General features: G+C 38.2%; 1 protein-coding gene across 2 annotated transcripts in view; it reads right to left on the bottom strand.

Annotated features, from left to right (window-relative positions):
* Positions 1-13,502: 13,502 nt before the first annotated feature.
* Positions 13,503-27,488, bottom strand: part of NETO2 (neuropilin and tolloid like 2) — a 53,155-nt gene continuing 39,169 nt past the window's right edge. For both annotated transcript variants that reach the window (XM_074370807.1, XM_074370808.1), the window contains exons 8-9: positions 19,144-19,257; positions 13,503-18,042 (exon numbers count right to left, since the gene is read on the bottom strand). In XM_074370807.1, coding sequence (XP_074226908.1) covers positions 17,462-18,042; positions 19,144-19,257 — 695 coding nt within the window. In that variant the 3' untranslated portion in view covers positions 13,503-17,461. The remainder of the gene's footprint in view (positions 18,043-19,143; positions 19,258-27,488) is intronic.

The raw sequence follows: 27,488 nt of genomic DNA, 5'->3' as shown, positions 1-27,488 counted from the left end.
AGACAGGAACCAGCACAGCTCTGGGGATGTGACACCAGAAGCAGTGAGGTGTCCCCATGGGAAAGCTTCTGTCCTCCGACTAACACTCTGCCCACCAAGACGGTGTGCAGTGGGCAAGGGGTGGTTCCCCAGAGGAAAGCGGGTAGGTGAGGGAGGGCAGTGTCCACAGATGTTTGCACTCCCAGCCTTTGTGTTGGCTGAGCGGGAGTCTCTCCTGCATTGGCTGGGCTGTCTTATCTGGTCACTGCTGTCAGTCCTTCCTTCACACCAGCTTGTTATCCTCTCCCCATGCCTTGGACTCTATGTGCCTGGAATTTTTGGCTTCCTGAGCCACCCTGACCTGGTTCCCCTTGGTTTCCATTTTGCATCCGTGGGGCCAGCCTTCTCACGTGACTTAGTTCCAGAAACTGGTCCCCTTGCGTGCCTGGGAAGGGAAGTCCGATGAGGATCCCAGGAAATCTGGGCTGTCAGCAGCCATAGATATGACCTGGAACTCAGAGGCCCAGAGCAGGGAAAGAAAAGTCAGGAGTGATGAGTGGGTTAAGGGTAGAGTCACAGCCATAGAACAGGCTTCTCTGTTTTCTGCACAATGTATTTTTGTTTATAATTATAGAAGTAATATACATTCACGAAAAGAAATCTAGAAAATGTATGAAAGTAAGAATTAAAAAGCCAATAGCCCACCCATCCACATTTTAAACCCAAGTCTTTTGATGTCTGGTTTACCTGGGGAGCGATACAGAAAGCTGATCGAAACAATGGGCTCTGGTGCTCCCGCATTGCCAGTTAGGAGCTGTGTGACCTTTGAATGTTGATTAACCTCTCTAAGCTTCAGTTACCACCTGTAAAATAGAGGTGTTGTGAAGAAAAGGCAGAGCGATGTTTGCAATATAGTAAGTACTTAATACATCTTAGTAAGTGCTCAATAAATATTAAAGTTTATTAACTTCTTATGCCCTTTTCATGCCACCATCTGTTTGTCCCAACTCTTTCCCTGAATTCCTTAGGTAATGTCTCCCCTCAATCCTGGGCTTCTGGGGTACCATCCATTTGTCTTGGGGAATCATTTTTTTTTGCCTACTTCATGCTGTAAAAAGCCAGTCAAGCATCCAGGACATTATAGTGAGCAGTTCAGGTGGAAAGTGTGGGGAGGGTAACAGACCAAATGCATGTAAGAGCAGACGGGTCATGTTAGACCACAGCTGTTCAACTATGTCTGCTCTCCCTTCCCAGTAACAACGCCCTCACCCCCTTTTCCTTTGGGAAAATCTCCCACTCCAGGTGATTTAAATGGGGTCAGTTACATCATCTGATCTTGGCTCTTCCAAGCCACAAGGGAGGCCAGTGACCCAGGCTTCGCCAGTCAGAATATGCCAGCCCACTGGCCTCAGGAAGTGGTTCAGTAATCGGCCCATTGGATTTCTAACTAGCACATTTTGGCCTTTGGCATGAAGGTGCTGGGAGAAAGTAAGCATGTGCTTATCATGTGTGGGAAGCCTGCTTGCAGGGAGAGAATGAGATCAACCCCAAGAGAAGCAGATATGTGCAGAGAGGAACCTGGAAGGGTCAGGTCCCAGGCTGCAGCCCCCGAAGCCCTGGTTCCTGCAGAACTTCCAAATTCTGTGAGTTTCTCCAGTATTCTTCCCATCTATGTGAGCCATATAAATCTCCAGTTTTTCCTTAACTTAATTGTATCAGGCTGTTGTCATTTCCAGGTCAGAGTCCTGACTCATACAAATGCTTTGTTTGTAAAGGTGGGAAGGTGGTTGTACGAGCATCTGTAACTTTGTCCGCTCTGTCTCTGTTGAGAAGGACCATTCTCCCCCGAGTGGGCAGCATTCCCAGCATACTGACCAAGATCAAGGGAACCCCAATATTTCGGAGTTGGGGCTTGTTGATTTCTTATTCAAAGCTCTCTGGAGGTGTATTCTGTCTTATTGATTGTTGATATGATCCACAGCAGTCACTCCATCAAGCAGAATCTGAGTCTCTCAAGTCTTTGGAGTTATTTGAAGAAACGGATCCTTTCATCTCTCTGGTTTCCTTGGCGCTGGTTCTATTCCCTTTCATCTCCAGCTCAGCACTATGAAGAGGTGTGATGGTGTGAGATCCTGGAGTCTGGATATGTATGAAAGTGTACAGGCGTATGTGAGCAATCAGAATTAACCATGTGGCACCCACATTCTACTCCCTTTCTCATCACAGACTTTTTTTTTTTTTTTTAAACATGCCTGACTGAGAGACCTTCCAGAGAGGCTTGTACAGCCCTCCCTGCCTCATGGAGGTCAGTCAGAGACACAGCAGGCTCCCAGTTTATTGCCGGCTTCAGGAATTCCCCTGCAGTCTGAGTCTTCCCATTGTCTGCCCACCTTCTCATCGGATTGTTCCTCTCCTCCTTCCGAAAAGTGGCCAGAACACTAAAGGAAGACTTCCGGCTTGACTCCTCTCAGTGCCAGCAAATCCAGCATTCATTGTTTGTTCCATGTGCCTTTTTATTTCTTTGAGTTCTGAATACAGAACTTGGGGACAAGAACAATGTATCCTTAGATTTCCTTTAAAAACCTTATGGAGGAAACAAGGAATAAGGGGCTCAAGGGAAGTTTAATGGATACTGGGACCTGTCCAATGATTCATCATCAAGGTGAAGAAACAGAACTGGAAGGAATATACTTTGTGGTGTGTGCTTTCTAGGGTAGAAAGACCGAGAGAGGTGTGATCAGCTTAGGGTTTTTAGTTTCACAAAATTCATAAGGAGAAATAAAAGGTTTTCTCCCCCCTGCTCTCTATTTCATTCGTCTTTGTTCTAATCTTTATTATTAACTTCTTTCTGCTATCTTTAGGTTTATTTTCTTCTTTTTGTAACACCTTGAGGTGTTAAGTTAGAGAGTTGCTTTGAGATCTTCTTTTTTAATGTCAGCTTTTATGGCTATACACTTCCCTTTGAGCACCGCTTCTGCTGCATCCCATAAATTTCGGTACATTGTGTTTTCATTTTCATTTGTCTCAAGATATAATTTCTCTTGTGATTTCTTCTTTGATGCCTTCATTCTTTAATAGTGTGCTGTTTAATTTCCACATTTCTGTGGATTTTCCAGTTTTCCTTCTGCTATTGATTTTTAGTTGCATTCACTTCTGGTTGGAAAAGAGTGTTTGCATGGTTTCAATCTTCTTATATTTGTTAAGAATTGTTTTGTGGCCTAGCACGTGGTCTACCCTGGAGAAAGTTCGGTGTGCACTTGAGAAGATGTGTATCTCCTGTTGGTGGTGACAGAGGCTCCCTCCTTCACTAAATTTAACTCCAGTTCCTCTAAGATCTTTAGGCTCTGATCTTGGCATCTATTCTTGTTGGGCCTGGAACACCCTTGTGTAGCAAGAATCTTTCTAAGTCAGTTTAGAGAAAATCCCCCCAAACTTGGTATCTGACCACCCTCAATCTCTGATCAAATTCCTCACCGCCCCACCATTCCCCAGGGGATCTCCAATCACCCTGCCCTGCCCTCAGCAAGAATCCTGTTTAAGTCTGTTTAGCCAGAATCTCCCCTTACTCCTGATGTTTTCTTTTAGTAACTTTCCATCCACTGACCTCCAACCTGCTCCTTAGTGATAAATCTTCACCACTCCATGCTGTATTTGGAGTTGAGCCCAGTTCTATACTGAAGTCTCTTTTCCTCTATTTTATTAGTTCCTGAATAAAATGTGTGTATTCTGCTTTTTAACTATTGTCAACTCTGTATTTTTTTCACATTGGGCAGAGGATTTTTTTTTTTATTATTCATGTAGATAAACAATAAGATGCAAATGCACACACAGACTTTTGGCTTGATTAGTTGGGATTTGCAAATGTAAATGATACCTTCAGAACTTCATACAGACCAGTCGACCAGTCATATCTGAACAAAAAAGGAACCAGGACTTCCAACTGATGCTCTGCTGACCTCTCTAGAGCCCCAAGGGGTCAGCAGAGGCTGTGGACCCACCAGAATGCAATGATAAAATGGTAAAGAGAAAATCTTAAAAGCAGTCAGAAAATAGAAACAATGAATGGCCACAGACTTCTTGTCAGAAATAATGCAAGCCAGAAGACAATAATAATCCATCTTTAAAATGGTAAAAGACAAGGAAAATCTGTCAACTTAGAATTATTACATAACCAGCAAATGTATTTTCCAAAAATACTTTTTCAGACAAACAAACGCCCTGTGCCTCGTACTACAAATGGCACAGGGAGTTCTTCAGTAAGAAGGAAAATGATACCTGACAGACATTTGGATCTTTAAAAAGGAAGAAAGAGTGCAAGAAATGGTAAATATGTGGGTAAATACAAGAGATTTCCCTTCATTAAATTTTTTTAAAAGAAGATAATTGATTGCTTAAAGCAAAAATAATAGCAATATATTGTGGGCTTTACAACATAAAGAGGAAAATGTATAACAATAATAGACAAAGATGAAAGGGGGAGAGGAATGTTACTCGTGTAAGTTTCTGATATTATATTAGAAGTAAAATAAAGTATTTGAAGGTAGGCTGTGTTAAGTATGTATATTGAAAACCCTAGAGCAAACCACTTAAAAAAGAAGCAAAGCTTAATAAGCCATTAAGTCAAGATAAAATGGAATAATTGAAAAAAACCCTAATACAAAAGAAGTCAGGGAAAGGAAAAAAGAAAAAAGGAACAGATGGGACAGATGGGACACATAGGAAACAAATAGCAAGATGGTAAATTAAACCTAACCATATCAATAATGACATTAACATGTAAATGGTCCACATTTTCAGGATTACAATGTACAGGTCTACAATGTTTATGTTGTCAGGCATAAAGTGGGTAATTTTATAATGATTCAACAAGAAGACAATCTTAAACGAGTATGCTTGTAACAGAATGTCAAAATAAATGACGTAAAAACTGACAGAGCTGAAGGGAGAAATAGGTGAGTCTCCAGTTACAGCTTGAGATTTCAAAACACCTCTCTTAATAAATGATTGAAAAGCAACAGATACATAGAACATGTAAATAATGCATTAAGACTATCAACCATCTCATGATATTTGTTTAAAACATTACTTATATATGTACATAATGAGCCTCTTTTTCTGAGTGCTTTTAAGATTTAGAATACTACACACAACTATAAAACATATATTCTTTTAAACTTCACATAAAATGTTTACCAAGAGGGACTATATGGTGGGTCACAGAATGACTTTTAATAAATTAAAATGACAGAGATCATGTAAGATGTGTTTTTAACCACAAAGGAATTAAATTAGAAATAAGTAATAGAAACATTGCTAATAATAGAAAAGTCTAAAGCCAATTATCTCAGCTTTCACCTTTAGAAGCTACAAAAATAACGAAACAAACCCAAATTAAGTAGAAAGAAAAAAATAAAACTGTAGAAGTAGAAATCAATAAAATAGAAAAGTGGACAAATAACAGAGAAAATCAAATAAACCAAATGCTGGGCCTTGGTAAAGATGAATAAAGTTGTAAACCTGGGTTCAATCCCCAGTACCTCCATTAAATTAAAAGAAAAATAAGTAAATCTAATTATCCCCCTCAACCCCCCCCCCCAAAAAAAAACAAGTAAGAACTGAAATAACATGCAAGATGGAAAAGGGGTGACTGGAGGTGAGGCAGATTCTTGGTCTGCTCAGGAAGAGAGTAGAAGTATTAGTTTTAGACGCATGCACGCATGAGAAAATGTGAATGTCAACCACAAACGTCAGATGTAGAATATGTAATTTCTAACTAATATGTACATGGTATGCATAAACACCAAATTCAGGACATCTGAAGGATGAACGAAGGAGGGAAATGAAACAGCGAGGGGCTAGTAGTGGTCTGGGTACCGGGGTACTCAATATTTGTATCTTTTCAAAAGTCTGAAGTATTTCTTTCTTTTTTCTTTAAATTGAAGCATGGTTGACTTACAGTATCATATTAGCTTCATGTGTACAACATAGTGAGTCAATGTTTTTGTAGATTATACTCCATTTAAAGTTGTTATAAATATGGGCTACATTCCCTGTATTGTACAGTATATCCTTGTAGCTTATTTATTTCATACACAGTGGTTTGCACCTCTTAACCCCCTACCCCTATCTTGCCCCTTCCCTCCCTCTCCCCACTAGTAACCACTAGTTTGTTCTCTGTATCTGCAAGTCTGTTTTGGTTTTGGTATATTCAGTTGTTTTATTTTTTAGATTCCACATATAAGTGATAACACAGAGTATTTGTCTTTCTCTGTCTGACTTATTTCACTAAGCATAATACCCTCCAGGTCCATCCACATTGTTGCAAATGGCAAACTTTCATTCTTTTTTTATGGCTGAGTATACCTTTAGAATAGAATTCAACAGCTTTTGGTTATTTTTAGAAAACCCTTTTAATCTCTTTATAGCAGTGGTTCTCCCCTGGCCTGATTCTGACTCCCCTCCCCCTGGGGAACATTTGGCCATATCTGGAGACAATGTTTTGTTGTCACAAGTGGGTGGTTCTATTGGATCTAGTGGGTTGAGGCCAGGGATGCTGCCAAACGTCCTACAATGCACAGGACGTTTCCCCCATAACAAAGCATCACCATCCAAAATGCTAATAGTGCCAAGTTTGAGAAATCTCATTCTTTAGGATAAAGCTAATTTTTTTTAAATTATACTTTTTCCCTTTCCCTTCTATTTAAAAGAAAATGGAGCTTCATTTTGCAACTCATGAGAAGCAGAAAATATGTTATCACATGGAAATTCTTTCACGATACTTCTGACGTAAACAATTATTTTCAGAAAGTAAAAATGCCTGATAAAATCTTCAGGAAAAACACAAACGTTATAAATAGGCAGTAAAATTAATATTTTAAAGTGTTAAAAATGAACTTAACCTTTGATTTATTGAAAAAGTGCCGTGAATATAGCAAAAACTATCATAGGTTGCTTTTTTTGATTGGAGTTTCTTTGAGATGAAGTTTCCATGAAATAATTCATTGCTTTCAGTTTCTCTGTCTCTAAGAAAGAGACAAAAAAGGTAACCAAGAAAGAAGCTGTTTCTGTCCTTTTGTTTTCTTGCTACTGGCACATTAGCATTCGATGATGGTACTGTACTTAATTCTGGGGCTGCCACTGAAATGTCATCATTAAATTCCGACTTTGCACATCTGGCATGCTGGCAAATGCAGCTCAGTGTGTTAAAGTGTAGATTACAGTCCAACAAATCAGTGCTCTTGGATTGTGGATTTATGTCAACTTGCAATTAAAAAGTGTGCACTCACTTTCTTCGCCTACCTGATGAAGGGAAGCCAGGTGAGCTGTTTTTCTAGGGTGGAGAGGTGAGACTGTCAGCTTAAAACAGAAGCATCCCCTGGCACATCCTTAAGACGTGGCTTTTGATAAAGGCAGTTTCCCTGTACTCCTCTCAGCCTACCACTGACCTGCTCCAGTCAGGGGAGTTCCCTCATTTTCACTGACAAATTATGGGAGTTTCTGCAGGGAACCTAGTTTGCTGTGGTAGTATTTCCTTAAAAGATCTGTGAGCATTTGTGGGTAGTGGGAAAACAAAACAAAACACTGGATCCTCAAGAAAGGAGGTAGCAATAGCAGGACAGGAGGGTTTTCAGATGGTGCGTGTGTGGGTCTGCTTATCTTAACATGACAGGGGGGATATCTACAAGGCCCCTAGTGGAAAGACAGCACTTCTCCGAATCCTGCAGAGAACTGAAACGGTTCCAGCAACGCAGTCACTGACTGCCATCTAGTAATTAAAAACAGCCGGATGGGAAGACTAGACATTTACTTGGTGCTTCTCTTGCAGAGATCAGAGTACAAGGTGGAGCTTCCAAAGTACCAGGTACTAATCTAGAGGCCAAGGTCTGACGGAGTCACATTAGAAAAGGAGAAAGGACACAATTATACCCACAGGGCAAAACAGCATCAGCAAGAGTGGCTTCAAATTCAAAGAAAAAAAGTTATACACAGATACAGTTAAAAATACAATTTTATCTGTATAGCAGGTAGCTGTGGCCGTCAGCCAGCTGCTGAAAACAATTTCAGAAAGAAAAAAACTTTGCAGAGTGGGTCTTTCGATCATTTTGACCAAAGCAAAGCAAAAAAAAAAAAAAAAGTGTTCCCTTCCAGGAAGTCTATTTTTCATCACTATAGAAAAATCTCTGTGTAGAAACGTTCTGGCTACATTTCTCATTTTGGAAGAAGGCTGGTTCTGGATACAAAAGGCTTCTATTTCTTTTCTCAGTGCAGTCCCCTCCACCTTTTTTGGGGGGGAGGGGGCAGGGTTCCATTGCTTTCTTAGTCAGTTGTCCCAAGAATCACCTTTTCAAGCAGAATAATGGTAGATCTGTAACTAGCTCTGCAGTCTAGGAACTGAATGTTAATGTGATTGGACATACAAAAGATTTTGACTGAATTATGGCAATATCATATAGAGTTTTACCCTTTATTCATTTTTAGATTATTTCATCTTACCTAAAGGAGACTTGGTGAGTGACTTAAAAGAGGCATTATTCAAGAGTTAGGATTTAAAGATGGCGGAGTAGAAGGACCTAGAGTTCACCTCCGCTCACAATCACAACAAAATCACAACTAACTGCTGAGCAACCATTGATAACAAAGACTGGAACCTACCAAAACAGATCTTCTATATCTAAAGACATAAAGAAGGAACCACAATGAGACATTAGGAGGGGCACACACAAGATGTAATCAAATAATGTATCCCCTGAGTGGGCAACCCACAGACTGGAGAATAACTATACTGCAGATGTTCCCCCAGAGGAGCGAGAGTTCTGAGCCCCACACTAGGCTTCCCAGACCAGGGGTTCATCAGCAGGAAGAGGAGCCCCCAGAACATCTGGCTTTGATGGCCAGTGGGGCATAACTGCAGAGCTCTACAGGACTGGAGGGTCTTCACTCTTAAAGGGTGCACACAAAATCTCATGTGCACCAGGACCAAGGGCCAAAGCAGTAACTTCATAGGCACCTGGGCCAGACCTACCTGCTGGTCTTGCAGCATCTCCTTGGGAGGTGGGGGGGCAGCTGTGGTGGGGACATAAAAGCTGGTGGTGGACATAACAGGGAGTATTCATCTGCATGAACTCTCCCTGAGGCTAACATCTTGCTTGGGTCATTAGCATCAAAACCTGGCCCCAGCCAACAACCTGTAGCCACCAGTGAAACAACTAACTGGGTGAGGACACAGTCCCCTTCATGAGGAGACAGGCTACCTAAAGGCTTCCTGAGCCCACAGCCCCTCTAGACAAGCCTCTAGACACAGCTCTTCCCACCAGAGGGGCAGGATCCAGCTCTACACACCAGTCGGCAGGCACCGGCCTGTCCCACCAGGAAGCCTGCTCAAGCCTCTGAACCAGCGTCACCCACCAAAGGGCAGACACCAGAAGCAAGAAAACTATGATCCTGCAGCCTGTGGAACGAGTCCACTAACACAGGCCAGATTCTACCCTGGGACCAACTGGCCCTTGAGTGAAGAGAGGGGAGTGCACTTCTCGGATGCACAGGACGTCTCCTACAGAGGCCACTTCTCCAAGGCCAAGGAACATAACCAACCTACCACATACATAAAAATATAAATAGAATTTAGACAAAATGAGGCAGCAGAGGAATATGTTCCAGACAAAGAAGATAAAATCCCCAAAGAGGAACTAAGTCATGTGGAGACAGGCAATCTACCTGAGAAAGAGTTCAGAATAATGATCATAAGGAGGAGGGTGGATGCACAGATGGAGAAGTTAGAAGTCTTTAACAGAGTTAAAAAATACAAAGAACAACAAAACAGAGTTGAAGAATACAATAACTGAAATAAAAAATACACTTGAATGAACCAATAGTAGACTAAACGACGCAGAACAAATCAGTGAGCTGGAAGATACAGTAGTGGAAATCACTACCCACGGAAAAGAAAAAATAAAAAAGAATGAAAAGAAATGAGGACAGCTTTGGAGAACATTCCAAAAAGAACACTCCAACACAAATCACAGCAATATTTTTTTCAAACCAGCTCCTAGCGTAATGGAAATAAAAGCAAAAATAAACAAATGGGACCAAATTAAACTTAAAAGCTTTTGCATAACAAAGGAAACTATAAACAAAACAAAACCAAGAAGACAACCTACTGACTGGGAGAAAATATTTGCAAATGATGAGAACAACAAGGGATTAATTTTTAGAATATACAAATAGCTCCTACAGCTTAAAAAAAAAAAAACAATCAAAAAATGGACAGAAGATCTAAATAGACATTTCTCCAAGGAAGACATACAGATGGCCAACAGGTATGTGAAAAGATGCTCACTATTGCTCATTATTAGAGAAATGCAAATCAAAACTATAATGAGGTATCACCTTATAGCAGTGAGAATGGCCATCATTAAAATGTCTCCAAATAAGAAATGCTGGAGCGGGTGTGGAGAAAAAAGAACCCTCCTACACTGTTGGTGGGAATGTAAACTAGTGCAGCCACTGTGGAAAACAGTATGGAAGTTCCTTAAAAAAACTAAAGTTACCATATGATCCAGTAATCTCAGTCCTGGGCATATATTGGGAGAAAACTCATAACTCGAAAAGGTATGTGCACACTGTGTTCATAGCAGCACTATTTACAATAGCCAAGACATGGAAACAACCTAAATGTCCATCGACAGATGACTGGATAAAGAAGCTGTGGTATATTTATACAATGGAATATTACTCAGCCATAAAAAAGAATAAAATAATGCCATTTGCAGCAACATGGATGGATTTAAAGAATATCATTCTAAGCAAGGTTAAGTCAGACAGAGAAAGATAAATATTATATGGTATCACTTATATGTGGAATCTTAAAAAAAAAAGACAAATGAAGTTATTTACAAACTGGAAATAACAGTCATGGACATAGAAAACAAACTATGGTTATCAAAGTGGAAAGGTAGGGGAATGGGATAAATTAGGAGTTTGGAATTAATAGATACACACTATTATATATAAAATAGATAAACAACAATGACCTACTGAATAGCATAGGGAACTATATTCAATATCTTCTAATAACCTATAATGGAAAAGAATCTGAAAAAGAATACACACACAAACACATAAAACTGAATCACTTTGTTGTACACCTGAAGCTAACACAACATTGTAAATCAACTATACTTCAATAAAAATAAGAGTTAGGATTTAATTGTAATCTACTTTACATTTCAAATGCAGAATCAAATTTCAGTATCTTTTGCCCTACTTGAGAGAGAATGGATTTAGTAAGTTTTTCTTTGTGGCTAGGGATGCTAAGATAGCTGACAGGTACTCCTGCAAGAGGGACCGGCTGTCCTCATTCCATGCTGCCAGGTTCAAGATGTGCCCATTGCATTGATCATTTTTCCTGCAAACATAAGCCATGTTAGATTCCACTAATACTTTTGCCCAAGGAGTGAAATTGAATATGCCATTGTCTTTTCTAGCTTCCTATTATGACTGCATGACAAATTACCTCTAAATTGTCACTTAAAACAACATACGTTATCTTCAGTTTCTGAGTCAGTAATCTAGGTGTGGCTCAAGGTCCCTCACAAGCTACAATCAGGCTGTTATCTATGGTTATCTCAAGACTCTAGGTGGGGGGAGGACCCCCTTCCCAATCTGCTCATGTGTTGCTGACAGGATTCAGTTATTTGAAGGTTTTTGGACTTGGGGCCTCTGTGCCATGTTAGCTGTAGGCTGGAAATACCGGTTTCTTGTTACAGTGGCCTCTCAACAGAGCATCGCAGAATGTGGCCACTGGCTTCCATCACAGCAGGAAGGCACCCGAGTACTAGTGGGCAAGCAAAATAGAAAACAGAGTCCTTCTGTCACCTAATCTCAGAAGAGACGTGTCATTTTGGCCATATTCAGTGTTCATAATAAGCAGGGGTCCAGCCCACACTCAAGGGCAGGGCTGGTATGGGGTTGTGAATATCAGAGGGCAGGAGTTGCTGGGAGCCATCTTCGAAGCCTCCTACCACAAGCTTTATTCTTTTTTTTTTTACATTAAAAACTGATGACTGAGGAAGTAAGATCGCATTAAGACCATGAATGTTAAAGGCAGGGGCCATACATTTGAGTCAGTTGCAACAAGATCACTATCTGCTAGTTGTGCACATTTTGAGAGCTCAGTTGTCTTCTGCAGTGTTAACACCTAACAGACTGATAAAATAACTCAAAAGGTATAGCAGGAACTCCCCTATGATTCACATCTTTTGGTTCAAAATTTGTGAATACTTCACCGAAACACCATTTAACAGGACAGTCACCAACAGAAGAACAAAACAAGATTTGGAAAGCATGGCTCAACACCTAGATTTTTGATGGAAATTCCTCTTGGCAATCAGCAGGTACTCAAAATGTTTCAATGAAGAATGTACCAGCTCCACAGCCCGGTGGCACCAGATGTTACAGAGTATGACAGAGCTTGGAAGGTGAGAGCACGTTCAGATAAAGGCCGTTTCTTGATCCTAAATAACACAAGAAGTAAAACTACTCTGTAACTATTTGTGGAGACAGACCAGTGGTAGTTACCTTTCTTCCCTTCTCTTTTTTGCTTCTTGATCTGTGCGATTGTAAAGCAAGTTTTTGCCTTCCTTTGCTTTCTCATCAGGGTACACCTTTCATGAGATCTACTCCTAAGCTGTGGCTGTGACCAACGCATTCTGCACCTCAAAAGGACAGCGTGTTCTGACAGTCTCTCTGTTGAAGACCTCATAGCCACTCCAGTCACCTGAGGCAGCACCTGGATCCTGCAGGCAACCTAAGGCTAAATGTATCTTTTTTCTTCAAGTTCTTCACTTGAAGATTTATTTTAAAAAAATTTTACTGAAGTACAGTCAATTACAATGTGTCAATTTCTGGTGTACAGCACAATGTCCCAGCCATGCATATACATACATATATTCGTTTTCATTTGAAGATTAGTTTGAAAACTTAAAATGGTCTAAAAGCCTGAGGATGCTTTTATTTTTATCATAACTACGACTATTTCACTTTGTAAGCAACTGGACAGAAAATGCCAACTTTGCCCTGGAAGGAAATTAAGATTCTTTGCCAATTCTAAAGACTTTAGAAATTTCAGTAAGCAAGGGAATCAAAACACGAGTTGTATTTCCAGTTCAAGGGTCAACTTCTTTACCGTAAAGTATCAAATTCAGGATTAAACACATGAAAAGTCTTATATGGTCTGGACATTCGTCTCTAAAAGAAAAATCATTGCTTCAAAAAATATACTCAAGAATGTACATAATAAATGTGCACCCCAGTCATTAATTTCCTGGACTTTTGTAGCCATTAAACCAATCACAGAAATATATGGAAAAGTTGCCAAAGAAAAGCAAATTCAGAATGATGAATCTGCTGTTAGTAGAAGTACATAAAACATGGATAACTGATTTTGCAGAAAGCTAAAATGATATGCGAGGTCAACTTGTCATTTTAATGGCTCAGAACTCAAATCATTCTCCAAACTCAAGAGATACAGCACACAAGTGTTTAATTTCTAGAGTATACATTGTTTCCTTTAGATTTCAAAAAGATCACAAAAGCAAAACACTGAAAGTTCTTTCTGTCTAGTGTCAAGGCTACAAATTGTTAATTGTTTATTAAGAATTCACAGTAATTGTCTCACAGAGTTTGCAGGTGCCAAGAAATTATGGCAACAAAATTGTAGAATAACAAAGTAAAACATAATGCTTTGAAAAAGAATTATTGTAGAATAAATTACATTTTAAATGAGAGTGATTAATAAGCTTTCGTGAAACATCTGGGTTGCTGTTTAGAAAGACAGCTTTCCAAAGACGTAGCCGGCTAAAGCGGGAGACAGCAGGAAGCAAGGAAGGGGCGCTGGACTAGCTCTGAGATGTGGGCGCTCACTTCTCTTCTCTAGGCTTCAGTCTTGTCATTAATAAAACTGGACCAGATCATCCTTCTTGAATCTTAACCCCCCCCCCCCAAATCCCAAGGTTCCTTCTGATTATGAACAACATAGCAGACACCATTTTGCAAGAGAGCATACTCTTCTCTGGCTGGAAATTACTCCTGTAATCACAACTAGGCTTTTCCTGTCCTGCCTCATCAGCTGAGGCGCTCCTGAAACAAGAAGGTATCCTCATCAGACAACAGCAGAGCTATAAAGACGTTCAGAAGACATTTAGGAGGTTCTTTTAATGCCTAATCATCATCTGAAACATGACAAAGACACTGACAAAAGCTGTTAAGTCAAAGGAATGTTTTTGATCTCTTTGTGGTTTGAAATGTGGGAAAATCCTTTGCTTTTTGTTAAACCTTTGGAGTGAGTGTTTCCCTTCACAAAAGGTACATAGAACTTCACTCATAATAGTGCTTTTGATGTTGGGATTAGAGGTTTCCTGCCATGTGACGGCACCTGGGGGTTGACATCTTGTGTTAATTTTGGGATCAGGGATGTCACAGAGGGACGGTGATGATGACAGTCCTGCACAGGTGGACTTAATGCTGCTCCTGAATTGAAGATCTTCTTCCTCTAGATCTACATTTTTTCTCTCTGTGTTTAACACTGGGTACTATACTCTCTGTGAAGGGTGTAATAATTTCCACAAGATGGCTAAGTTTTATCTTAAATTACTAAATTTATGGCTTTCACATTAGTAAACAATTTGCAAAGTTTTCACACTGACTTCAAAGATGAGAGAGTATATACAATTAGCATTATGCTGGTAACAATGCCTGAAGTTTGTTGGTTTCATTCTCTTCTCCTCCTGTAGCACACTGCCAAACGTTCAATTAAGAGATAAAGGAGATCTGACACCCATCAAGGGTTCAGTGAAGGCATATCCTATGCGGCAGTCCCAGGCTGGCTTAGCTGTCGATCACCTGGATCTTTAGCTCTACCCCGGCAGATAAACTGATCAGAAACCAGTGTTCCCACATCACAGTAAGATGTGCCTTCATTGGGTTAAGATTTATTATTATGACCTTCCTTTGTATTTTGCATTTTCTTTACATTCACGGAGATGTCCAATGTAATCCTCTCTTTAGTTTAAGAAAAAACCAGCCTCTTGTGACAAGTTTTTGAATTTTCTGTTTTGAAATACAAAACCATTTGTTTTAGCAGCAAGAAAATTTAGAACCAAATTTGTTGTCCAACTTGCTCAGTTGCCTGAAACCATGTACTTCTGTGCTGTTTTAATGTTAAATGTCTTCTTTAAAGGCTTTACATTTTGTAGGCCTCTTCACGCCCTTTTAAAAGAAAGTAGGATACAAATTTCAAAAATAAAAATAAAAACAAGTGGCCAGTTAAGCATATTGTATTATTTTCTACTATAATCTAGATGTTAGAAATGGATTTAACAGTTGTCTTTATAACAGATACGATTTTACACAGAAGATATGGTAACTTTCCTTTCATCATCATGAAGAATGAGATCACAGTTATTACTACATTAAGGATTTACTATGTTCAAATGCTGGCTGGCACGTTACCTACTAAAATGCCTATTTAAATAACAGCTTTTGAAAGAATTTAGCTGTCTAATCTGGCTCTGGTTTATTAGTTCATTGAATACTACATTCATTAAGTCTTTTTACCTTCCCAAATTGTATTTTTGAAACAGGAAATTATGCCGTAAAAAAAACTTAAATCATGACTATATTATGTGTAGATTTTCCTATCTCCTGGATATTATATACTTTAAAAGAAGTGTGATATAAGAAACATTCTGAAGAAGTAGTATACTTAAGGTCACAGTTTTCATTAATCTGAGAAACATATAGATGTGATATTTAAAAGAATTAACAAAATTCAGTGAAACTTCTATTTCACATTTCATTGGGAACTACAAAAAATATAGAAAACGAGAATTTATCTCTTTTAAATGGCATGTCTGTATTTGTTGTAATTTGATAAATAGATTCCCTTCCATATATATCTAAAGATCCAAAATCTCAGTGCCATAAATAACATGATTGAAGAATCATGTAACAGTGTGTATTTTAATATCAGATTTGTGTAGTGATTTAGAACAATAAATATCACAGAGAAAAACTTATCATAAACTAAGTGCAATAACAAAAGGAAACAGAAGCTTATGTATACATTACCAAGGTCTTCACAATAAATTAGAGCACACAGTTCCATCACAGCATATTTGTATACAAAGCCGCTAACGTGAACACTGAGGAATCTGCCGTGTAGGTCTTTAATCTTGATTTAATAAAGTTTTGTACAGTATCAAATAATATCAAAAGTCTAAAAAAACAATGAGTTTTTATATCATGTTTATAAATTATTGTTTATATACCATAAAAAAAACATAAGGTCAAAAATGCAGTTTAAAAAAAAGTGAAAATTGTTATTCCTCATAAGAATTAGAAAAATGTATTGTCCCAAGTAAGAAGCAATCTAAAGGCTTATACAGTTTCTTAGGCATTTTCCTTTAGCTCCCATATAACCTTGCTTACCATACACCATGAGATAAATCAATACAAAGGGAGTGAAAGGATCTTTTTATAAAAATAATAGGAAACACAGATCTAATGATGAGAAACACTGGAAAGAAAATGTGATTATAGGCTTCCTCCCAAATGAGTTAAATGACTTTCTGCTCACAGGAATGAATGGGCTATTGCTGAATGTGATGAAATTTGGGAAATTTCAAAGAAATTCTAAAAGTTTTAATCTTTTTCAAGTTTTAGTCATAACTGGCAATGGTGCCTACATCCCAGGATTATGAAACTTTCTAGTATAATATACTAAGACAAAATATGACTTAAAGGTGCTAAATCGTATCACAGAAAATAAGGACAAAGGATCCAGTAATTAAAAGACAGCAGTAAAGAAACTAGTCAAGAAGAAACAGATGGATGAAACACAACTCTGGGTCTTACCTGGCACTTACCACAGTAACTAGTAGTATTTTGACAAATCCCAGAACAATGCCTATATTGAAATATGTGTGATACATTAACTGTTTAATACTTATGTAAGAAACTGCAATGGCAAACTTACTGGTTTCTAAAACAATTTAAATTTAGAGGAGAGAAAATAAAAGGAATGCGAAGAAAAATCTTGCTTTTAAACTTATCATGGGACCAAAACACTGACAGAGCTGTGTCTGCCAGAAGCGCCTTCCTTTGCTGAGGCCCGCGGGCAGCTCGAGCCTGGGCAGCGCTGCCGCGCCTCCTCATGCTGTGCGACTGGGCCTTTGTGTGTGTGACACTGAACAATAGATGCTCTTTTTTTTTTTTTTTTTTTACTGAATGGAGTTAAGTTCCTCGGTTGGGTTAACATATATAGACTGCCTGAGATAATAAAAACTTCACCATTACAATAGGTTAATGGGAAATGATGGTCTTTCCAGTTTTGACAGGAGAAGAGGGCTGGCTGCTGAGAGCAGCATGGTGCTCTGCGGGCTGCGCCCGTACACACTTAATAATCAGGGTCACCTTCAGTAGAAGATTAGAAATCGATGGATATGGATGCTTGTGCAGAGTCTTCTCGCCCCCTGACATAAATCTCACAGGGGATCTCCTCCATTACTCTGTCTTCTAGGGCCTGTTCAGGGCACTCGTGCGCCTGTTTGAAAGTGTAGCTACTCTTTTTGAAGGTGCTATTAAATGTTTTCATTGGCTGTGGTTGTGCAAAATCATTTCGGAAGGGAAGTTCCATGGAACTGAGGTTGGTCCTGCTTTGTTTGACGCTGGGGGCCTGCGACCCGCAGTGGTGGTCGTGGATGCACCGGGAGGCAGTGGAGGAGCGCCGCGTCTTCTGGTAGTTGTCCAGCTCCTCCGACAGGTCGGCCAGGTCTGCAGAGATCTCTTTGTCTCTCAGTGAAAACAGTTCATAATGAGGAGGATCAAACACTTCTTGGAATCCAGTTTTATTAAAAGCAGTTTTGCAACCCATGACCTTTTTTCGAGGCTGCTTCACTTGCACTAAAATAGAAATAATGAGAAGGACCAAGACAATTCCTGACGTAATGCCAATAATTGTTCCGTGAGTTTTAGTGATTTGTTCAAATAGTCCTGCTTTTTTCTTTTCTGCAGAAAGAGAAAAGAAAACTATGAGACTTTTAAAATTCATTAGAGTCCGGTCACAAACTGGTAAAAGTATTTTTACGTAAAGCAGAACACTGGGTCAAATACAATACAGATAATGCAATTTTAAATTAGGTTTTTAAACACAAAATAATCCTATGACTTCTAGTTAAACTAACCAATCATAACACAGCTAGACAGATTACAAAAAAAGAAAAGGACTTGGTTCTTTACTGAGAAGGCAGATGAATGCATACAGTTTGCAAATCAAAGTAACACATGATTACAGAAAATACCAAAACAAAATACTCTTGTTCTATCAAGTTCAGCTTTCTGCTCTGCGGTAGGTGTGGGTAAACCCACAGTATTTCTACTGCTGGCCTTAAGCAAGAGAGAACTTCTAAAATGATCTGACTAACCCACTCAGGTATGCTATCATGGTCTGTTTTTGAATGATCACCTGAAAATAACTTCATCTCAAGTACTTAAAATAGCCGTATCAGATTACATTAAACTTTCACTGAACTCTTGGGAGAATAAAACTTTACTACTGAAACAGAGATGTAATAACCAGTTTGTAGATATTCAATTAGTATTACCACAAGCCATATTTATCTTTCAGAGAGTATACACTGGAAATATAGCATAGGAAGTTTATGGAATAAAAAAAAAGTAGTCCTTATAATGAGTCTGTTTTTAAATTGTAAGACTGAACCTATCAGTTGATTTTTATTAAACAGCATTTCCATATAATTTAAAAATAACAAAACCCTAGGTTACATTCTAAATTATTTTGAGAATAAGGTATCTTTACAGCAGAAATGACTGAGAAAATAAGGGCAGGAAATACCATGACTTACTGTTGAACAATTTAAGATAAAAAACATAATCTTACAAAAATACTCTTGTTGAGAATAAGTATTTTTCTTTGCTTTTACCACATTCCAGAGGCCTGTGATCCATTTAAGAGAACATTTTATATGTATTCATTCCTGCCAAAGCAGTTATGCCAAGCACAGTTGTAGCAAAAGACATTTTACATTCTTCATGAAAGGCAATGGCCACTCTTCTCTCAAAAAAGTTGGCCTTCACCTGTGGACTCACCTTTGCAGTGATTTTCATCCCAAGGGTACGCACAGTTCTGAACGCCATTACAGACTAAAGAGTTATTGATGCACATGTTGCTATGGCAAAAGAAAGTGCTGCCTGTGCAGGGAGCTGTAGGAAAAAAGAAAACTTTGTTGCTGAGAACAGAAAGCATACAGATGATAAATCTTGATTTATTTTACATTTACTCTTACAGAGTCAATATTTTACCTCAAAGGCCTTTCTATGAATCCACTCTGTACTATGCAAACAATAAGCTATCGTGTGATGCCGACTCATAAACTTGTACTTAGGCTGGGCACCAAAGATTGTTTTTAGCGTAATGACAGTATGAATATACGATCATCCCTTGGTACCTGCAGGGGACTGGTTTCAGGACCCGCTGCAGGTACCAGGAGCGCAGATGCTTGGGTCCTGGAGTAGGCTCTCTGTAGCTGCAGACCCTCATCTTCGGAGTCAACCAAGTATGCGTCGTGTAACACTGTCGTGTTATACCAGTTACAAGCGGACCTGGGCAGTTCAAACCCGATACTCAGGGATAAACTGTATTTCCCATGGTTCTTATACAACTAGTATATAGCCTGGTACACCTATTCAGAATGTTACAAGAAAATGTTAGTGACGATGTGGAGACACTGGGACCCTTGTGCACTGCTGGTAGGAATGTAAGGTGGTGTAGTGGCTACGGTAAATAGTACATCAAAAACTGATGTCCATTACCATAAGCTCTAGCAATTCCCCTTCTAGATATATGCTCACAAGCACTGAAAGCAGAAACTCGAACAGACGCTTGCTGTTCATAGCAGCATTATGTGCAAGAGCCAAAAAATGGAAGCAGCCCAAGTGTCTGTTGATGGATGAATGGATAATCACAATGTGCTTATACATCCAACGGAGTATTATGCAGCCTTAAAAGTCAGAATGAAATTCTGTTACATGCTACATCATGGATGAAACTTGACAACACTATGCTAAGTGAAATAAGCCAAGACACTAAGGGACAAATATTGTATCATTTCATTTACATGAGATACTTAGAGTAGCCAAAATCATAGAGACAGAAAGTAGAACAGACATTATCAGGGAATGGTGTGAGAGAAAAAGGAGCAATTAGCATTTAATGGGTACACAGTTTCAATCTGAGACGATGAAAACGTTCTAGGGATGAAAGGTGGTGATGGCAATACAACACTGTGAACGTACCTGATGCCACTGGAGAACTATACACTTAAAAGTGGTTAAAATAGCACACTTTATGTAATGCTGATTTTACCACAAGAAAAAGAGGGAAAAAAAACACTCTTTGAAATTAAAAAATTATTTTCAACAGTAAAGATAAATGGAATATATACCATGTAACTTCATATTTTGTATAATTCTTAAAAAATGCTTAATGGTTTCAAAGCTCATCATAAGGACAATAAGTATTAGTTACATAAATAAGCTGTTAGGTTGAGAACAGAAAAGCCCATGAAGATGTATGGTGGTATTTTATTCAAGTACAGAATTAGCTAGTGTACCCACTTCAGTTGTGTATATATCATAAAATTATATTACACAAATGTGTGCAGTTTAAAATATAACAAATGTCCTACAGAATAAATAGCATTTTTGAATTCCTCATTTTTAAAAACTGGAGTTTTGTTTACATATCATAACATAACTCTATTATATCCTATATTACTATATCATATGCTGAATCTTAATTTTACTTATTCTATCCAGTTCACAAGTGGGGATACAGGGTAGAGAAGCTATTTTCAAGACAGGGTGAGTGATGTTATAAACAACCCTGTGGATTCTAGGTATTCTGACTTTCTGAGTCAAACTATCAATAGCTCTTAAAGTTTATCAGCAGAATATTATGTGACCACACTTTGATGGCTCTTCAAAGCTTCAAAAGTGGCAAAAAGAGAGGTCTTTTGCTCAGTGTTTCTTATTGATTGAATGGTGAGTGAAAACACCCTTAGTTTTTACTGCAGAGTTCTTTATAACTGTTCTCCACATTATAATCTAAAGCAATTAGGAAGCAGCACTGGTATTGTCAGACTTCGTGTTGTAGAAATGTGAGCTATATTTATAATTACAAATGTATTAAGATTCATGGATTTTCAGTGAAGAAGCAAGGCTGTTTATAATGAGACTCAAAGTCTCAGTTATTGACAGGGGATGCTAATGACATGCTTCAATTTAAAACTATATAAAATGGCTATAAGGGACAAAGATAATAGCAAAAATACTGCCAGTTATGAACTGCTCTCTTCTTCTAGCCTGAGTTCTTTCTACTTTCCCACTTTACCCACTCCTGGGTCATGGTGCGGGAAAGAAGACGGGGTTAGGATTTCAGCTCCCCTCTACTTCTAATGAGATGTGGCAATGATGCTGAAAGATGGTTCTATCCTTCAACTAAGCCTGCAGGGAGCCCGTAGGGCAGTATGTCACTGAAAATCACATTATGGATTTATTCTAACAAAAATATCTTCTGCTGCTTTCACAATTCAAGTCCTAGAAATTATTTTCCTAAAACCATTTCCTTTCTTAAAGGGTGAGGCATACATTAGTATTCAGTGCTTGCGAAGAAGTCAAACATATTCTGATTGCTATTCTGTATCATTCACTTCAGCCAAGTTATACTATTTTAGTCACATCTGCAATCTACAATGGGTATGATATGAAGTGAATCTCTCATGCAGAATTAGTTCATTTATATAAATCTCTTCAGAAATATTGTTTTAATGGATGAAATCATAATAAGTACAAATCATGAACAGCTTAGAGAAGAACAAAAGAAAGAGTTGAACAATCTGAATTAATGATAAGCATGTAAAAATGTACTGTTTGGAGCTCTCAAATGTGCTTATCAAAGGAGATTTTCAAACTGGGATTTTTGTTTTACAAAAATTTATGAAATTTTTTATTTTAATCACATTTTTTGGAGGGATGGTTTTCTCTTTGTTCTTGGGTAATAAAGCTAAATTTGGGATATGCAGCTAAGTTTACTGCAGCCTTCAGTTGGTCTGGCATTTAGTGATTAGGGTAAAGATACCACTTGCAAGAGGCTTTTCACGTTTATTTTTCAGGTTTGTACTAAAGAGAAATCGTTAGCGTTTTAGAGAATATAACTTAACTAACACACATTACAGAAGAATTTTTCATGTAAGATTTAGATAACTCCTGCCCAAAATAAATATAATGTGAGCAAGTAGCCGTATGAAAGTCTTTAAAAAGGACCAGGTGCAATTAACTTTACTAACAGTTTATTTAACCTAATGTATCTGTGCAGAGAGAGTTAATACAGCAGGACCAAGGCTGCTCCTTCGGAAGGATCTGCGTGCAAAACTGGCTCTTGGCTGGCATCTGGGAACTTGGCTTCTCCCCTTTCCCTGACTGATAAGGGTGGTTCATGGTGCCGAGTTTGTGTTAACAGTGTCATTTATGCCAAATACTTGCTCTCCTTCTGTGAGTCTAAAATTTTGGTACATGCAAGGCTGAGAGTGCCTATGTGAACAGCCACCAATAAAAACCTTGGGCGCTGAGTCTCTAAATGGGCTTTTCTGGGCAGAAACACTGTATGTTACCACATTTTTTGTTGCTGGAGAAATGAACCCCTCTAGTGTGCCCCTCTTGGGAGGGGGAGAGCATAAGGAAGCCCGTGAAAGGATTTCTCCAGACTCAGACAGTCTTGTTCCCTTGCTAGTCCTCTCACTGTAATAATCTTCGCTGTGAGGATGAATGTGTTGGGTCCTAGCAAATCACCTGACATGTGGGTGGTGCTGGGGAGCCCTGAAATAATATCCGAAGTATTTTAACATGTAATCAATATAAAACATTATTAATGAGCTGTTTTACATTCTTTATTTCATACCAAGTCTTTGAAAACTGGGATGTATTTTTATAACTAACTATAGTACATTTCAAACTGGCCGCATTATAAGTGCTCACCAGCGACATGTGGCTGATAGACACTGTACTGGACAGCGGGTAAAGGTGTTGGGAGGAAGCGTACCAAAGAGAAAGTAAGAAGGCTAAAAGGCTTTCTTGCTAACTACATCTTTGCATCAAGTACTGATTTGTACTTATGTGAAACAGTGAAACAGCCTTTGTATAGTTGCTTTTTATTTCTCAAGTTCGAGAAGTTTTCAAATTAAAAAAAAAGTCTAGAAACAAACTGAGGTTACGTCCATAGGTCAACAAGAAGCACAGCCTACTTGTGGTGAATCCACTGCTGAACTCCTGGCATTTACCACTGCTTGAGGAACTCACTATACCCAGAATAACTCAATACTTTCTCCTTTTATCTGTTCAATTTTCATTTTCTAAGTGTGCCAGGCCCAAAACTGCCGGTACCTCTAACTCATTCTCTGTTACTTCACACCCTGATTAGTCACCAAGCCTGTGGGGTCTGTCTCCACAGCTCTTCTTTCTCCTCCCTGTCACAGCTTTGGTTCAGACCTTCCTGGTTTCCCACCTTGACTATGGATGTGGCCTCCTAACTAGCCTCCATGCCCCAGTGAAAGCACAGCGCTGATCACATCTTTCTGTAGTATTAACACCTTTCACAACTCCCTGATGCCTGTACCATAAAGTCTCAATTGAAAAGTCTTTTCTAAAGTCTTTACTTGAAAGGTCTTCGAGTTCTAGCTTTAAGCTACCTTTCCTGGCTCATTTCTCTCCGTTCTCTCTTCCACCACTTCTTGTGGTCCAAGTACCTCTGGTTTATTACCTTTGTTCATTCTATTGCCTGTCTGGAATTACAACCTCAATGAACATTTCTACCTTCTAAAATCTACCTACCCCAAAATCTACTTGCTCCATACTTGATGCTGCCCACTGTAAGTAACTTGGATATTTAATAAGAAGGCACTTTGTTTTCTGTCTCAAATGGTTATTGTCATAGTCAATCCTGTATTTGCCTCATTTGCATACATATCACCTCACCTAAGTGATTATAACATCCTTTAGGGCAGAGACTGTTTCATCCAGTTTTATATCTTCACAGCAAACACAGTACCTCATATGGTAAAAGTTAAATCAATAAATAAACGCAGGTTGGAAGGCTGGCTGGCTAAACTAACTTCATAACCCAACTGACCATCTGGCAATTCAAAAAGTCCTTTAAAATTAAAGATAGAAGAGATCAGCTATAATAAAGTCTGTATATGGTCATATACAATCATGATATTAATGAGGAATCCATGGAATAATAACATAATATCTTAAACTGTAAGTAAAGGGTAAAAAAATTTTTTATTGAAGTATAGTCAGTTCACAATGTTGTGTTAATTTCTGGTGTGTGAAGGGTAAAATTATTAATTCCCAGATTTCTCAAAAAAATATCTGAAAACTACCTTACTGTTACACTGAATTATTTACTAATGTTGGATATACAAAAGTCATATAGCTTACCATTATACCATATTCATCAGCCAGAACATAAAAGCTAAGATGTCTGTTTCTCTCATGAGGACAACAGATAAGATAACCACTTATCTTTAAAAATATGTGATGTGAACATACACATGCAACTAGATCCAGGCAGTTTGGGTGAGTCTTTAAATGGTAATTTTCTTCATACAGGAGATGACTGTGAGGAAAGGGACCCATCAAAGAGGCTAACCAGCACTGCCCAAATGTAGATTAAAGTTAAGGGCCTTTGAAAATCAAGTCAAAACCATGATGGTGAGAAAGCAGTTTTTGTGAAAGCTAATGCAATATGATCTGCACTTACAATGAGCCAAATCAACAAAATAATCATCAGGAAGTACTAACAAGTTACTTGTATTCTTACAGGAGATACAAAGGCAGCAGAACCAATTTTCCTTGTGGGGATTTGTTCATGTGAATTACCAGGAGTTTAAGGGAAGAACTCTAAAATCAGTTCTCATTTTTAAGCTAGGTCAGTGTGTCGACATACGAGCTACAGCATCCTTTAATGTGAAAAAGTTCCTGCATGTTCATAAAATAGTAAAGGTGACTTTTAAAGATTTAAGCAATCATAAAAAGACAAAACTCCCATTGTAACCACAAGGAAAATATCTAAAGCATATACACAAAAGGAAATCCAAATGTGTCACTGCAAAAAAGTCAACTAAACACAAAAGAAGGCTTCTAACCAAAGAAATGCGGGATGATAAAGCTATAAGACACACAGAAAACAAACAGCAAAATGGCAAAAGTCCTTCATCATTAGTAAGGAAATTTCAATATAAGTGAATAAAACTCTCCATTCAAAAGGCAGAGATTGGCAGCACAGATGAAAAGACAAGATCCAACTATATAGTGCTCTGAAAGACAGTCATTTTAGATCTAAAGGCACAAATATGTTGAAAGTTAAAGGATGGAGAAAGATATTCCACACAAACAGTTACCAAAAGAGAGCTGAGATGGTGACACAAATACAGGCACATCTCGGGGAGACTGCGGGTTTGGTTCCAGATCACCACAATGAAGCGGGCAGTCCAATAAAGTGAGTCTCATCAACTGTCTGGTTTCCCAGTGCATTAAAAGTTATGTTTACACTATACTGTAGTCTAGTAAGTGTGCAACAGCATTATGTCTAAACAACAATGTATATACACTGAATACAGTAATACAAAGTTAAAAATACTTTATTGTTAAAAAATGCTAAACATTGTAAGAGCAAGTCATGATCTATTTGCAATGGTAACATTAAAGATCACTGATGACCATAACAAGTGTAGTAATAATGAAAAAGTCTGAAGTACTGTGGGAAGTACCAAAATGGGAATCAGACACCAAGCGAGCAAATGTGGAAAAAATGGTGTCAACAGACTTGTTCAACACAGGGTTGCCACAAATCTTCGCTGTAAGAAATACAGTATCTGTAAAGCACAATAAAGTGAAGTGCAATAAAATGTGGTGTGCCTTTATCAAAGAAAATGTGGTGTGCCTCTATTAGAGAAAAGACGAAGTCAAAACTCATAACTGACAAAAGACACTGAATATTGATAAAAGGGTCAATTCACCAAGAAGATATAATAATTATAAATATATATGGAACAAAAATCAGAGCCCTCCAAATATAAGAAGCAAACATTGTCAGAATTTAAGGGAGAATTAGATAGTTCTACTATAACAGTTGAAGGCATCAATACTCCACTTTCAATAATGAAGAGAACCACACAGAAGATCAACAAGGAAATAAAGGATGTGAATGATACTATAAACCAACTGGACCTAACAGACATATAAAATAAAACCCCACCCAAGAACATCAGAATATACACTTTTCTCAAGTGCACATGGAACATTCTCCAGGACAGACCATATGACAGGCCACCAAAAAAGTTCTTAATTTTAAAAGACTTATATAAAATATTGTTTCCAATCACAATGAAATGAAACTAAAAATCACTAACAGAAGGAAAAATGGAAAATTCACAAATACGTGGAAATTAAACTACATACTCTTAACCAACCAGTAGGTCAAAGAAGAAATCATAAGGGAAATTAGAAAATGCCTTGAGACAAAAGAGAATGAAAACACAACATACCAAAGCCTACGGGAAGCAGTGAAAGCAGTGCTAAGAAAGAAATCTACAGCTATATATGCATACATTAAAAACAGGAGAAAGAGCTCAAATCAGTAATTGTGAAAACTAAAGTTCTTAAACTTTACTCAAACTAAACTCAAAGTTCCTTGCCTCTGTCAGAAGTATTAAAGCAATAAAGATTAAAGCAGAGATAAACAGAGAAAAAAAACTGGAGAAAATAAAATATCCCAAAATTGGTTCCTTGAAAAGAGCAACAAAATTGGCAAAACTTTAGTTACACTGGCTAAGAAAAAGAGAAAAAAAAGACTCAAATTACTAAAATCAGAAATGTAAGTGGGGGCATTAGTGTAAATTTTACAGATATAAACAGGAATAGAAGAGAATACTAAGAACAAATTATATGCCAACAAACAGCCAACCTAGAGGAGGCAGACAAATTCCTAGAAATACATAATCTACCAAAACCGAACAAAAAGGAAGACAATCTCAACAGATCACTAAATAGCAAGGAGACTGAATCAGTAATCAAAAAGCCTACCAACAAAGAAAAGCCCTGGACCAGATGGCTTCACTGATGAATTCTACCAAACACATAAGAAAAATTAACACCAATCCTCAAACTCTTCCAAAAAGTTGAAGAGGAAGGATCACGTTTTACTCATTTACGGGCCAGCATTACTCTGAAATCAAAAGCAGACAAAGAACTTCAAGGAAATAAAACTACAGATCAATATCCTTTATGCGTATCGATGCAAAAATTCTCAATAAAATACTAGCACTGAATTCATCAACCTATTAAAAGGATTACACACCATGACCAAGTGGGAT

The sequence above is a fragment of the Camelus bactrianus genome, chromosome 9 (assembly GCF_048773025.1).
Source record: "Camelus bactrianus isolate YW-2024 breed Bactrian camel chromosome 9, ASM4877302v1, whole genome shotgun sequence".
Lineage (NCBI taxonomy): Eukaryota > Metazoa > Chordata > Mammalia > Artiodactyla > Camelidae > Camelus > Camelus bactrianus.
The sequence above is the reverse complement of the archived record's forward strand: the minus strand, read 5'-3'. Positions and strand labels throughout refer to the sequence as shown.